The sequence below is a fragment of the Sander lucioperca genome, chromosome 1, assembly GCF_008315115.2.
Source record: "Sander lucioperca isolate FBNREF2018 chromosome 1, SLUC_FBN_1.2, whole genome shotgun sequence".
Lineage (NCBI taxonomy): Eukaryota > Metazoa > Chordata > Actinopteri > Perciformes > Percidae > Sander > Sander lucioperca.
The window spans coordinates 7,647,792-7,663,021 of NC_050173.1; the positions used below are offsets into that span (position 1 = coordinate 7,647,792).

Consider the following 15,230-nt stretch of genomic DNA (forward strand, 5'->3'; position numbering starts at 1 on the left):
CAAGACGTTCATGGTGCGACCGGGGCTGCAGTTTTGAACCATGGCGTCCAGTGCCAGATTTGCCTGCTGCTGGATGAAGGTGTTGGACTCTGAGACTTTTAGTATCACGGCGCAGCCTGTTTCCTCCACCATGTCATCCATAGTCCTCTGGAGGTGAGCATACATCTCACCCAAGGTGTCTATAGCAGCACAGGACACCATAGAGTGCAGGTTTTTAACCTCCTCTAAGACACCCACGCAGACCTTACAAAGTGTAGCCTTCAATATGTCTGGATGGTTCCTTGCCAGATCTTGAATAGATGTTAAACCATCAATTTTATTTTGCCAGTCATCAGAGCTGAGCAGTTTAAAGATATGGGCCAGTGTTTTTTCAGGACTGGACAATGACTGCAGCCGGTGCTTGCCTTCATCAGTCTTTGGAGAAACTCTTACCTGGGAGGGTTGAGATGGTTTGGCTGTGTTAGGAGGAGGAGTGAAGATGAAAGGCGGCTGACGGATGGATATCTCAGCAGGACTTTCAACCTGCATTCTGCTGAGACTTTCCGGAGAGCTGGAGCCCCAGCCTCTGGCAATCATATCAGCTACCTTAAATGCTTCCTGCCTCAGATGGGCATGAATGGCCTCATCCTCCATCAAGGTCCAGAAGTTTTGCTTATCAATTATTTTAGGAGTCCTCCAGTCCCTCTTGTACTTAAAGGTCCTTTGATTACTCGACTCTCGGGCTTCCTGCTTGAGATGAGCATGCATAACCTCATCTTCCATGATCGACCAGAAGCTGTTTTCATCAAAGTTTTCACAAGTCTGCATGTCTATCTTGGACTTGGGCTTCTTCTGTCTGCCCCAATATCTGGCAATCAGATCAGCCACTTTGAAGGCTTCCTGCTTGAGATGAGCATAAATGTCTTTATCTTCCATGATCGACCAGAAGCTGTCCTCATCAAGGTTTTCCAGAATCCTCAGGGCTCCATTGTTTTTCCAGAAATAATGCAAGTTGTCTTCTGTCTCTTGAAAAGCCATTGGTAATGTTGACAGAAAGACGCGCTTAACAGTCAATAATTCAAATAACTAAACGAGTTATGTATTCTGAGTGGCAGTGTTTATCATCACACACCAAGTGATGTCACAATGAGACATATTGTTAGAATGATGTAGTTCCAATTCCACACACACACACACACACACACACACACACACACACACACACACACACACACACACACACACACACACACACACACACACAAACACAGCTATGTAAATATTCTTTTCTACGTGTTTGCTACAAATGTGGTGACATAAACTACAGTAAAATATACACTCAGTTGCCAGTTTATTACTGTAGGTATGCCTAGCTAAAAACTAATACAATAATACAACAACTAACTAATACAACAGCCCTGCAATAATTCCTTCATGAAGGTGATAATGGTTGTTTTTGTTGAAACTGTTTTCGAGACGTGTTGATTCATCTGTATGATAATTTAGGAGGCTGCAGTTTGTGTTACTGTTGAACTGTTTTGCATTATACATAGAGGTGTTTCTGTTATTTAGCCCACCCTCACGGATGTAAATGGGGTGGACGAATAGAAACATGTCAGTATAATGCAATACAATTCAATAGTTGAACTGTTTCAACAGTTCAAAATTTATTATAACCTTTATGAAGGTAGGATTTCTTGCAGGGCTGTTTAGCTAGGTGTACCTAATAAACTGACAGCTGGTTGTATGTCAGTGTGACTGTGCTTATGTCACATTACCAGTTGAACAAACACAGTAGTATTGGATGCTCTGGATGTGGCTTGCCTTGAGGTTAAAGTGTACCCACCATAAGCCAAACTCACTTATTTATTATGAGGGACTGTGTCAGACAAGTTTATCAAATTTATACTCAATCAATCTGTTTTGTCTATCTGCAACAGTTAGCATGAGAGGAGATTCATAGGTCGGTTCACTCCGTTATTCTGTAGATTATCAGGATAATTCACAGAACTTGCTGTGAACAGGGAAAGTACTTTCTACCCAAGAAATAGTCCCTTTAAAAATCATTGGCAGTGAGCTATGTAGGTTATCCACAGTGCCAGGAACAGTGATTACATGTTTTGGAATACATTTCGTAATATCACCTCTAGTATATTTTAATGGAAGCATAAAATAACAGGTAACCGATATCTAAACACCACCAGAGTTAGTTGAGAAAATGTCATTTAAATTTTAGGTGACCTTACCCTTTAAACTGGGATACTGGTTGTGAAACCTTTAAAAGTTGGCTTGCTCAGTCTTTCCCTTTTAGCATACAACATTACACTGTTCTTCACTCATCCATTCACCCACCTACATGACAGATTTTACTTATTTCCAAAAGCAATGTTTTTGTCATAAATCATTTTATTTACACCTGAACCATAGGTGTTTTTTTTCTGAACTTTTACACATGCAACATTTTTCACGCACATACACACATGCGGGAGCCCAGGCAGTGCACTTGGTAGTTAACCTGTGGTGTTTGGAGCAGTCTGTGAGCAAAGTACTTTCCATGGTTTTATTTTGCTAGTGAGTAATAGCAGGCTCATTATGAAAAGCCAGAGGAAGTTCACTTCTGGATTCATAAAGGAACTTCACCACTCTGTACAGCGTCCAGAAAACGTCTCAAGCAATAATTCATAATGTGGATGAAATATGGCCTCACACACACACACACACACACACACACACACACACACACACACACACACACACACACGGGGACCTTACACAAATTGTATCCAATTAACACTTTGAAACAAATCTGAATAGTTTGGTGGGCAAAACCAAGAAGATAGGCTGCATGTCTTAGTGTGTGTGTGTGTGTGTGTGTGTGTGTGTGTGTGTGTATGTTGATGGGAGTCTGATAGAAAAGTCCTGGTGACTTGGGCCATGGATCAAAGGGCTGCAGAGAAGCCGCACGGCATCTGGGAGCAATAACGCTGCCTCTAACCCTTCATTACCACAAAGACTGGGCCCTGGGTGGCAGCCAATGGCAATTTTCACAACCCTCCTCCTCACTTCCCTCCGTTTTTCTTTCCCTCCATTCTTCTACCATTCCCCTATTGAGTTAAAAAAAAAATTAAACACAAAGCATTTCTGTAAGTCTTACATGATGGGGATGGGGTAAGACACAAAAAGGATGGGACTTATGTTTGAAGCACTAGTGCAAAAGCTTGTTTCAATGTTAAATTAGACTAGTCCAGTCAACTTAATTCATTAATTATTTTTACAAAATGCTTCATAGAAAAACATTACTCTAAGCATAATACACTTTTGGCAAAAGAAAATAAAGACAGATATTGCTAAGTTTACAGAGAATCGAAAATCCCACTAACGCATGCAAAATCTGTGAGTAATATGTCTTTGAGTGACAGCATCTGAAGAAATGTAATTAGACGTAATGCCGATTGGACTTTATTTAAAGTAAGCCCACATGTTGCCAACATTAAATCAGGAACAGCAAACAACTTGGCCGAAAGAATTAAGATTGGGAACAGCTAAGTTGGAGCTATTTCTGGGACTATGTGTAAAAACACACAGCTGTTGGTGACTCATCGAGCTACAAGGTTGTGCAATAATGCTCATACAAATCTTCTAGGGTAGCCTGCCAGTGTCCGCACTCTCTAATGCTTCATATATCATGGGAAGTGCTACTCTATAACAGTGCAGACACAAAGGTTTTTCTAGCTCGTCTGTCAGCTGCAGACAAATTAAAACAAATCCAATCTGAAATGTCCATTTTTACACAGATAAAAACATAAATTTCTAATCATGAAAGAATCAGATTTTAATGTATGACATGTTTTGTTTGGCTGGAGAAACCTATTTTTCATTGCTCCTTCTTTTCTCTCCCAAATGTTTAATCTCAGCTGATTTAGCTGACTCTAGAAAAGTGACAGCCTTTGTGCTCTGCTTAGCTGTTCCTGTGGAAATAAGCACAAACACAAATAAACGTCTTCATGGAGAAAGGAAACATGGTGTCCACATGACAATGACACATTCAGTGAGCGGGCCGGTTGAAGCACAGGCTGGCAGGTCAGGGATACCTTCCTGTTTAGCAGCTAATTGCCAAGCAGTTAATTATCTGATCTGCGTTTACTTCTGCAGAAGGTCAGCGTAACAACCTAAGGGCTGGCCGGGATATGTGATCAATCACTGGTGACCACCAAAGAGTCAAAGAAAGAGCCAGGGGGCACCGCAGCCCACTAACCACATAAACACGTAAAAATCCCCACACGTCTAGCGACTGCTGTCTGATAGAGGGGAAAAAGCTCTGTTCAAACGTTGTGTGTTTAGTGTCTCTCCCCTCTACCGAGGAATATTTCAAAGTTCCCCTATAATAAGCCATGTGAACTCACAATTGTGGATTTATATATTCATGTGTGAGCATTAGGAATGACAAATAATGCCTGTGAATAGTTTCTTAGTTTTTACATGTGAAACATTCTTAGATGTAACGTTGGGTGCAAAAAAGTAATAATAAAGTGCATCTACGAACTGAATGTCTGAGGTAAACGTTATGTCAGAATACTTGAGGCAAAACGTTTACATATGTACATGTGTGTGGCAAAGATGGTAAATGCATATGATATAGAATCCTAACATGTATTTGTGTATGTGCAAAATTAGGGGAAAACAATTCTGTTTTACTAACACATTACTCTCCTTTCATTGTCAGAATTGCATGATCCAAATACAGCAAGACCTAAATTAACTGCAACTTTTTATAGTAAAATGAGCTGCCACAATATAAAATTTGCACTTCTAAATCAAACTTGTTCTGCATACAAAGAGGGTGTGTTTGGATGGAGTATATTTTTATGACATGATTGTGCCAATGGTGGGCCCTGCCAAGGGTGGAGAGGGATTTTATTTTCACTTTACACATTTACAAAAAATCTAGTCTTGTAAAACGTAATATTTATGAACATAAAAATATCTCACTTATGTCAAGGTTAAATATTCAATTGTATCTCAAGTCAGTCATTAAGACAAAAAAAAAAAAAAAAAAAAAAATATATATATATATATGCATAAATATATAATAAAAAGTATGACATATAGACACATGTAACATGACAATATAGATTCTTTAAAAGCTGAACACTTAAGTTCATGCCATGTGCTATTAAACACAACCAGTAATCTTTAAATGTCTGTCAATCCTTCTTCAAAGGAGGCAGCGAGTCTGCACGGTCTCAAATACACGTAACAAAATTACAACATACACACACACACACGCACGTGCACACGCGCAGGGTGTATTCAACATGCCAAAAGACATTAAGTGCACAAGTGTGTTTTTTTTCTTTTTCTCTGTTATGTGTCTGTTTGGGTCTAATCCCAGGCTGTGTTTCTCTAATGATTTTTGTAATGACATTATGCTTTGGATATGCAAGGAACAATCAAGGAGAAAAAAATCATAATTTACAGACAAACATACATTACTCATTTATCTCATTAGTCAGGCAGGATAAACTTTGAATTATTCACAAACCACCCTGTGTACCTCTTCGGCCCACTCTGACACGCTGCGTTCGTCACTCATCTCGTTTTCTTTTGTTGCAATCTCTAACGCACTTTTCTAATGTTTTCTTTTACAATTACTATAATTTATTCATTACTGGTTCTGTTACCATTTTTCTATCATTTGGTCCATTATATCTTTCAATCTTCTGAAAGTTAAATGAATACAAATTTGTCTAGCAGAACTTTATGTTTTCTTCTTTCCAACCCCATTAATCATCTTGTGACCCCTCAGATTTATCTTGTGACACTTTGGAGGGGGCCCGACCCCTAGCTTGGAAAACACTAAATTAAACTGTGTAACTGTATAAGTAGTTAAAACTAGCTACACGTTGACTAGCTACAATAGCACAATAAATACCAGCAAAAATACCTAATAAAACGTTCAGTAGGTGACATTGTTCTGCAGAAACCTTGACACTTTAAGTACATTTTGCATGCAGGACTTTTACTTGTAATGGAGTATACGTATTGTATTAGTACATTTACTTAAATAAAGAATCTGAAAACTTCTTCCACTACACCACTAACCTAATCCTTCAGTTTTTCATTTTAACAAAAAAATAATAATTATATATATTTGTGGGAGAAAGAAAATAAAAACCAAGCTATTATGTGGTTGACATTTATGTTATCCAACAAGAATAATGGCAATTTGACATGCTATCTTTAGTTTGAAAACTATCTGTGATCTTTCACTGTAACTCGGCTGATTGACGGCACTCACATGAAATACAGGGGATCACATTTTGGTGCAGCCTTGATGGGTTTGGCTAGCTTGTTACACAAATCTACAGTATCACAAGCTTAACCTCGCCACACTGATGCAAACACTTGAAAGATACAATTACACCCACATAAACTGACGAAGTCGTTCGTCAGAAACCTGAGGTTTTTCATGAAAGTATTAACCAGCACTATTTCATGACAAGACAGAATAAAATGGAATCACACATTACACTCAATGTGTGTGTACTTTGTTAGTATTTCTGGCTTTCCTGACTAAGAGTTTGAAATAAGCTGCCTGCCTGGTCATCCAAACAGTGGAAACAATGTTGGTGCAACCGCAGAGGTCCCCCCACCCACCCATTAACATTCACTCCTTCCAATCCTTAAACTCCAAACGTAACTGCAACAATCAACAGAGGATTGATTCTCAGCTCCATTTTTCATATTTTTGAAGCTCCTGGTTGCTGGGCATCATTTCGCCTCCTTTTTGCCCCACATTTTTATTGTGTTTCCTTCTTTCATCTCCATTTTCCTCCCCATGTCTCTCTCTTTCCCTCCACATCCCTCCATCTCTCCAAGTACTGCTGACTCGTCTCTCCCGGGAGTGTGCCTGCTTTGATTTGGAGCTCAGAAACCATAGCTAAAACAAACACAGCCTTGGCCACCTCTGCACACACACACACACACACACACACACACACACACACACACACACACACACACACACACACACACTCACACCTGGAAACGCTAGCATTGATTACTCCTATCTGCCAGCGTGAAGAAAAATACCTAAATGTGAGTGTGTGTGGGTGTGTGAAACATAGAAGGTGAAGGAGGCAAACTTTGACTGCTTGTGTCTCTTGAATCACTTTGAATCACACAGACTTTTCCTTCTCGTCTACACACACACACACACACACACACACACACACTCACACCCACACACACACACACACACACACACACACACACACACACACACACACACACACAACCTCTTTCGCTCTGGTTCTGATTTACCAGTAGTATGTCACCCTTCACCAGCACACCCCCCCCCACCCCCTTTGTGTGTGTGTGTGTGTGTGTGTGTGTGTGTGTTGGGAAGGTTGCAGCGCTGCATAAAGGGCTCTTTATTCGAGTCGGACAGGGAGAGGAAATCAGCTTTAGAAGTAAAAACAGAGGGAGCAAAAGAGAGATGGAGACCACAGGGCTGCACATCTGGAGTTATTACAAGGCTTCCTCCTGCTTGCCAAGAAAACGCCGACATTCCTGCCCTCACTACAAAGACCATGGAGCCTCTGCGCTCACTCCTACACACACATCCATCACTCAAAAACCACATAAACACTCACATGTACCATAAGTAGAGATGTGCACATACACTTAATGGAAGGGACAAACATGCAGACGTTTTACACATACTGTATATGCCTCCACGTGAGCGCACAAACGCAGACGTCCTCCCATCTGCCCACATACGCTTTCACTAAAAAGTTCCCTCCCTCAGCAGCCAATCCTTCACTCCCTTTCCAAACTTTACAACACACACGCCAAATGAATGTGCCTCACTTCCTGTTCACCTTTGACCTTCCACTTTCTCCCCAAAAGCCAGAGAAGAAAGAAAGAAAGAAAGAAAGAAAGAAAGAAAGAAAGAAAGAAAGAAATAAAGAAAGAGGGGGAAAAAAGCCAGACAGAGGGAGGGGAGAGAGGAAGAGGAGAGGAGAGAGGAGAGGAGAAATGGGGGGCTGGCGAGCTCCTCCTCCTTCTCTCTCCATATCTCCTCTCTCTCTCCTTCCTTTTGCTCCTTCTGTCTCTCGAAGGGGAAACTTGATGGCCAGTCCTTTGCCACGTCGAGCCTCCAGCTGCTCCACCTTGCTCGCTACCGGAGCAGCTTTTTTTGCTCAGGGAAGCTTCGGTAGACAAATCCGAAAAAACGACTCAGAAGTCCCATTTAAACACCATCAGCCTGATACGGCCTCAACGGCAGTGTTGAATGAAAGGACGTCGGGGGATGAATTGGGGCTAGCCAGTCAAGAAGGAGACAAAACAAATCAGCCAAGAAGAATAAGAGACATCGCTGAAGACAGCAAGATGTGTAGAAGAGAGAGGAGATTGTCAAGTCGCAGGTATCCCCTCCACAAGGAGAAATTTCTTTCCGTTTGGCATGTGTCAAGGAGATGAAAGGTTACGTATTCTGGTGTTTTAGTGGGAGGTGTTGGGTCAGACTTAGTATGATCTCAGCTGACCACAACTATTCATTGCTAAGTTTCTAACCATGAGCGATTGAGAGCACTTGGAGACCAAAGAGCTGGCTATTGGGTGTTTCTATCTTTTACTGACAGCTTCATCTCATCAGTTTTTTAAACTGTTTAACGTCTTGTGAAATATCGTGGTTTTTATTTATTTAGTCTTGGCCTGGGGGTCAGCGGGGACAAATCAAGTTTAGCTTGTACAAATTAGCGCTAAATGGGGTATGACCCCTTTGTGTGTGTTGATCTTTCTTGATCTCTGTGTGTTGTCTGTCCAGACCTAGAAAGGGATTTTACAAGAAAAATGAAAATACATATAATACATCAGATTTATTCAATAGATTTATTACACTTTAACATCTTTTTGAGTTGTTAAGAAAAATGCATTTCTACGTCTGCTGTTCTCCTCTAGAGCTCCGTCTGGAATGTTGCTTCTCACAGCGGGAAACAGGAGGGAATGTCATTGAATCTGCCAATCAGTGGCTATCACCTCTGTCTAACCTCTCCTCATCCTCCACCTCCTTCTTCACCTCTCTGCCGGCCCCTTCATCTATCGCTCACATGCTGCTTCTCTTCCAGCCCGCACAAACAGCCTGGTCAGCACTTTGTAGCAGTCAGACTATAAGAGCAGAAGGAGCTGGACTCAGGAGTCTCATACTGGAATCGCAGTGAGTATAGTTTAGAGTGTGTGTGAATGAATCATGACAGCAACTTCATACTGAGATTATCTGTGTGTGCATGAGTAAATCCGTCTCCACAGCATCCTTCAATTGCCCAGCCCGCCTGCCCAGTGTTCAGACTACCTGTTCAGGAAGTAGTGGTTGTACAGTAGTCTGCACATTGGTTAGGCTGGCCGGGGAAGCACGGGACGACTCAAAAGTGTCCTAAAGAGAGACACGAAAGAGAGCAAGAGCCCTCCAGAGGGCATCCAGGAGGCACAAGCACATTAGGATGTGGTGACACGCAGCACCACCCCTAGTCCATCTGGACAAGCCCGGGCACAAGCCTAAATAAAGCACCCAAAGGCTCCACCACAGAGGCCTGGCTCTCGCCTATCCTGGATTTATGAGTGACGGACACATAAATCCCAAATTATTTTTTAAAACTGTTTACAGAGACATAAGGGTTTCAGTTTATTTTCCTGTTTTTTTTGTATTGTTTTATTTGTCATTTAACCAAGAGTGAAGTCTGATAAAACTGTAAAGAATTGTTTGAAATAGTTCAAATAAAGATGCTTGGATATCTATTTGATATTGTTTCTATTTTTCTTTTCTCAAGTAAGTTTCACAGTCACAGAAATTAAACAAATACTACTCCACAAAACGGGAAATCCCATATTGACCTACAGAATCACATTCGCACAAATATAAGTGATGGTTGCATGACATTCCCAACATCTACAAAACCCAAAGATCTAACTGAGAACTGAGACCAAAAAAAGTTCAACCACACAGAAGAAATGAACACTTACCCCAAAAAGATAACTAAAACAGACAGTAAACCCCCAGCATTGCACTGCACTCTTGACCAAAATGTACAATTACGTCTCTGCCTTCTCTGCACCAACTTTACCTCAAATGACCATGTTATGTGCAGAGAGGCAGGAAGCCACCATACAAAAATGTTGAAATAGAAGCCACTCTGTCATTGTCTATTGGCCATTTTTACGAGTCTTTATATAGCTCTCCCAAAAAAAGACAGAAAACTGTGTGTGGCTTTAGTGTTTGTAGGTGACGTTATGTGAAAGTTTAACTAGACCCCCTGCCTCGTTTTCCATTATGGTTTGTTTTCTACCTCTTCACCAGGGCCGGAGTTTATCTTCTAGCCCACCTGTCTTTGATAAAGCGAACCCACAGCATACCATTTTAAACTCCATCTCAAGTACACAAAAGCAAAGTAGAGGGCAGAAACATTCACACGGTGTCCCATCACAGAGCATCGTCTGCAGGAATGGAAACCGCAAACCAACCTGTTTCCATTTAGAGCCCTGCCACTATGTCGCAGCCCCGGGTGCATGCACACAAGCACACATAAGAGCATGCATAGCACATACACAGCAAAAAAGCCTGCACACAAATACACACGCACGCACGCACGCACACACGCACACACAAACACACACACACACACACACACACACACACACACACACACACACACACACACACACACACACACACACACACACACACACCTTATGGCAGACATGTTTATGGTGAGTGCTGTTTCCCCCCAGGATGTTTACAGCTGGGATCACCAGGCAAGTCTGGCTTTCTGGCAGCTTTACAGCAGGAGCAGGGAAACCCAGGGGCACGCACACACACACATACACACACACACACACACACACACACACACACACACACACACACACACACACACACACAAAAGGGGCACTTTTACAGGCAAAAATACAGCCACTGGAAGGACAGCAAAAAAATATTTAAAACTTATTTATCTGTGTCTCAGTGGGACAAATGAAAATGTCTATACATGCATGAGTTTGATTATAAAAATATAAATAAATACCACAATTGCTAGCAGTCTATAAAATCAGTTATGTCAGTCTTTTTTAAGTACATTTTTGTTTTCTTTTCAACCATTTTTTCTCCATTCACATCTCCTTCCCTCTCTCTCCCTTTTGGAAGCTTTGAGCTACAGAGCAGCCTGATTCAAAGAATTGGCATGTCCTGTGGTAATACAGACCAGAAGGTTTCTAGGCACATGCACACACACACACACACACACACACACACACACACACACACACACACACACACACACACACACACACACACACACACACACACACACACACACACACACACACACTAACCAAAACATCCTGGCACCACTAGTTGGGTTGAAAGTTATTATTAGTGTCTGGGGGTGGTGTGTGCATGTGTGTTTCTGGGAGTGTGTGTGTGTGTGTGTGTGTGTGTGTGTGTGTGTGTGTGTGTGTGTGTGTTACCAGACTGCGGCAAGGGTTTTCCCCATGACGAGAGGCAGTCAATAAAACAGTGCTGCGCTGTTTTGCGAGTTGGTGTAAAGAAATGAATGTGTCTGCGTGTAAATGCAAAAACTGCATGACAAGATGCACAATCCATTTTTTTTCTCTGCAAGCAGTGATACCCTTTTTTATCTAAACATAAAACCGTTTCCAACTTTTTATCAACTGTGTGTATTTTGATATCCATCCATGTGAGTATAAGCCCTCATGAGTACTCTAACCTCTAGTGTGTGCTTGTGTGACTGGACTATTTAAAAATGTTCAGCTTGGATAGAAAACAAAATGGAAAGTTTCATTTTTTTCTTTTTTAAATCACTTGCAGTGCCCTTCAGCCTCTGTGCTGAGCTTTAACACCAGCACCATGTGTTGGTTTTGGGTCCCCCCCCCTGCACCCATGCAGTTCCATGTTCAAATAAATATACAGTACAAGAAGAGAGGGAAAGATGGAGGGGTGGGGACTGAGGAGAAGTAGAGGGTGACAAGGAAAGAGTGAGACAGAAAGTGAATGGGGAGACGGATGATGGGAGGGGAGGATGAAGAAGAGTTTCCTCTGGTTTGGGGATAAACCTTTGAGGATGTTTAAGGGAACGATGGGAAATGAGGGGAGGAAAAAGGTATAAAGAGAGGATATAAAAGCAAAACGTCCACCCTAGCCTTTCACCTCTTTCTCCTCCCCCCTGTCTCTCTCTCTCCCCATGCCCGTACCCCCACCTCCCCTTCCCACTTTCTCTCCCTTCATATGGTCCTTGTTACTCCTGCTGCTAACCAGCTAACAAGAGACAGTGCTGCCTCCTCCCCTCTCCTCCCCTACAATCCAGCCCCTCTCTTACTTGAAATGAAGTAAGTTTATTAGAAGCAGCTTATATATGTGTGTGTGTGTGTGTGTGTGTGTGTGTGTGTGTGTGTGTGTGTGTGTGTGTGTGTGTGTGTGTGTGTGTGTGTAATTGGGAACAGGGCAGGGCAGGGGGCTCTGGTATGCACATGTGTGTGCCAGCTTCGGTGTCTGACATGCTGGGGGGTCCTGACTCTTTGCAAAGGGCCTTCTCAATGCTACACACACACACACACACACACACACACACACAAACATAGACTTATGTCAGCGAGTGGAGCGGCTGTGGCTAAGGCCTGGAGACAGTGAGACTGTGGCTAGCTCCTAATAGTTCTGCAAAGCATCATGGGACACCGCTTTGACCAGTTGACCCAGTAACAAAGCAAGCTGGGTCAAATCATCTCTGTGTGCAGAGGACCAACCATATCCTTTTTTGCCAGTGGGAAGAGCTGGAATGAAGTTTGGACCAGAAAGTGGAAAAGAATCTCTGAATCTCTCTGGTGGAAGCTTGTGGAGAATAAACACATCCAACTGAAATAATTCTCCTGGTATTGTAATTTCTTGGAAAATATTATAAAAGTGCTGTTGTTAAAATGAGATGCAGAGTTTTTAGGTGATTCAGAACCATGTGATGATGTCTCAGGTTGTGCAGTAAAGATGTTGAAAGCTCTTACAAAAAAAGTAATGTCCCAGTATAGTGCACATAATAAGTCTGATCAAAAGATTACACAACAGTCAATGTCAACTTCTTGACATTTCGATATTACAATTCAGCTATTGAAAATCACTGGGTTGCTGATTGTGAAATCCTGTGTTTTTCTTCTTTCCAGAAAACCCAATTTACAAATTGTGTATGCTGCCTAGTTCTTTGGACAACATTACAAAGCAGATAAACAAATGTCTGTGTGTCAATTTGACTGATGCATTGAAGATTTGACTGGCAGCTCTCTGACCGATAATTTACATCATCAGATTCAATACATCAAGCCTGCAGCTCTGAGTGCTACCAGAAATCTGATGTGTGCAAATACAGAAAATGTATGCAAATACAGAAATGTGCAGGTGCAAAAAATCATAATTTTACATGTGGCTGTGTGTGAACAGCATCTCACCTCATCGTCTTTATACCAGGACAGAGATTCTGCGGTGAGGACAAACCAGTACTCCTTGGCTCCTCCCTTCATGATGCTGATGTTGTTGATGGTCAGCCAACCTTTCCTTATCACCTGAGAGACACAGACAAACAGAGAAAAAGTAAATTACACAATAGGCCTTTTGACACACATTTCACCAACTTAACACCATATCTGTCAGCCTGTGTATGTAACACACTTATGTACCTACTGTACACTAACATGTAATGTCACTGCTTCTAGTTGAGATAAGAAGCGACTGCCACAAACAACAGCAGGGTGACGCTCACCTACATGACTAAACACATTCCTCACACTCTTTTTCTTTCTTGTATTTCATTCTTTCCACCAAACAGAAACTATGGACACATACAGTACATGGTGTGCGTGTTATTTACCTTAAACCGATCGCTAACTCCTCTTTCCGGCTGAATGAGAATGTGGAGAGAACGCCAACGCAGGGCATTTAGTAAAGGCCAAATACACAATGTTGGTCAGGCACCAGCACATTATAGCTGGCTGCTGGGATGGCAGCAAGGGGAAAGCAAGCAGGGTGGGGGGGCAAGGGAAGTAAGGAGGCTACAACAAGAATGGCCCATGTCAAACCTTTTTGAGGCCATGCAATGAAATGCAGGAGCCAGACTGGTTTATGTGCTTTTTGAAGAGAAGTGGTGGAGTGATCAAACTTCTGAACTGAATTGAAGGGCTGAACTGATTAAAATCCAATCCTTTAATTTCCTCTTATGTTTAATTTCCTCTCAACTAGCTTCTAAGTTAGAAAAAGAGTTTCCACACTGTATGACGTCACATATATATTCTATATTTGACATTTCATTTAAGATTAGACTTATAGACTTAGAGTAAAGTCATTAAATAAAAGGTACAGTTTTTTATAAATAAAATGATAAAAACAGTAATGCCTACTCACTGACTTCAAACCTTAAATCTATTTGAACAGACAACAGGTGTACATGCTGGCATCTTTTAATCGACATCCCAAAATAACGGAGGGCACTCTCTATCCTTAGACCCTCAATTTTGATAAAGAAAAACTTCCTAAAAACAAAAACAACTACATTCAACGATTCAATGGAGAAATGCCTTTCAATGCATGCCTGCACATCTGTACTCCTGTGCATCATCTTTACATATTCCCCTGTGATTTAGCATATGTATAGTACTTTTAGAGAGTTTCAGATCTGGACTACAATTTATGATAAACTTCTGAGGGTTTGAACAAAACTTGGGTGACTATTATCATGAACCCACTGATGATCAAGCAGGATTTGAGGATTAAATAAGAAGCATATTTGATGATAAGTCCATAACTTGGGGTTTTAAGTGGTCCTACAGTATTTAGTATGGGCGGTGGTAAATCAGGAGAACAGAAGCTGCGGGGCCCACTATATCCATCTATAAACAGGAAGTGAAGATCACCACTTTGTTTATTATGTGCCCCTAACCTTTGACCCCGAGCTGGGTGGTTGTTATTGCAACTGACAATTATGAAGGTGACATATGTCTAGCACACTGCAGGTCTTCATTCCCCCTGGACTTCTTTTACTTTGGATGAATTGGGGAGAGGCAGGGAATAAAAGAGGGGGATAGGGAGAGGAAGTCCAGTGACGTGTAAATAGAAATGTTTGATAATTGTCTACCAGAAAAGAAAATGTCTTTGGTCTTCACTCTTCTTTTCTTTGTACTTCAAGAACACAAGTGAGTTT

At 41.6% G+C, this 15,230-nt stretch overlaps 1 protein-coding gene and 1 long non-coding RNA gene across 14 annotated transcripts in view; one reads left to right on the forward strand and one right to left on the reverse strand.

The window, feature by feature from the left end:
• Positions 1 to 15,230, reverse strand: part of dnm1a (dynamin 1a) — a 51,132-nt gene that overhangs the window by 10,399 nt on the left and 25,503 nt on the right. For 8 of the 13 annotated variants that reach the window (XM_031277754.2, XM_031277742.2, XM_031277747.2 and 5 more), the window contains exons 15-16: positions 13,905 to 13,934; positions 13,486 to 13,599 (exon numbers count right to left, since the gene is read on the reverse strand). In XM_031277754.2, the coding sequence (XP_031133614.1) occupies positions 13,486 to 13,599; positions 13,905 to 13,934 (144 nt within the window). The remainder of the gene's footprint in view (positions 1 to 13,485; positions 13,600 to 13,904; positions 13,935 to 15,230) is intronic. The other 5 variants (XM_031277750.2, XM_031277752.2, XM_031277749.2 and 2 more) reach the window with 1 other exon arrangement.
• On the forward strand, positions 8,070 to 9,777 carry LOC118495432. Its single transcript, XR_004897848.1, has 2 exons — positions 8,070 to 8,408; positions 8,944 to 9,777. It is a non-coding gene; the product is annotated as an uncharacterized LOC118495432 (long non-coding RNA).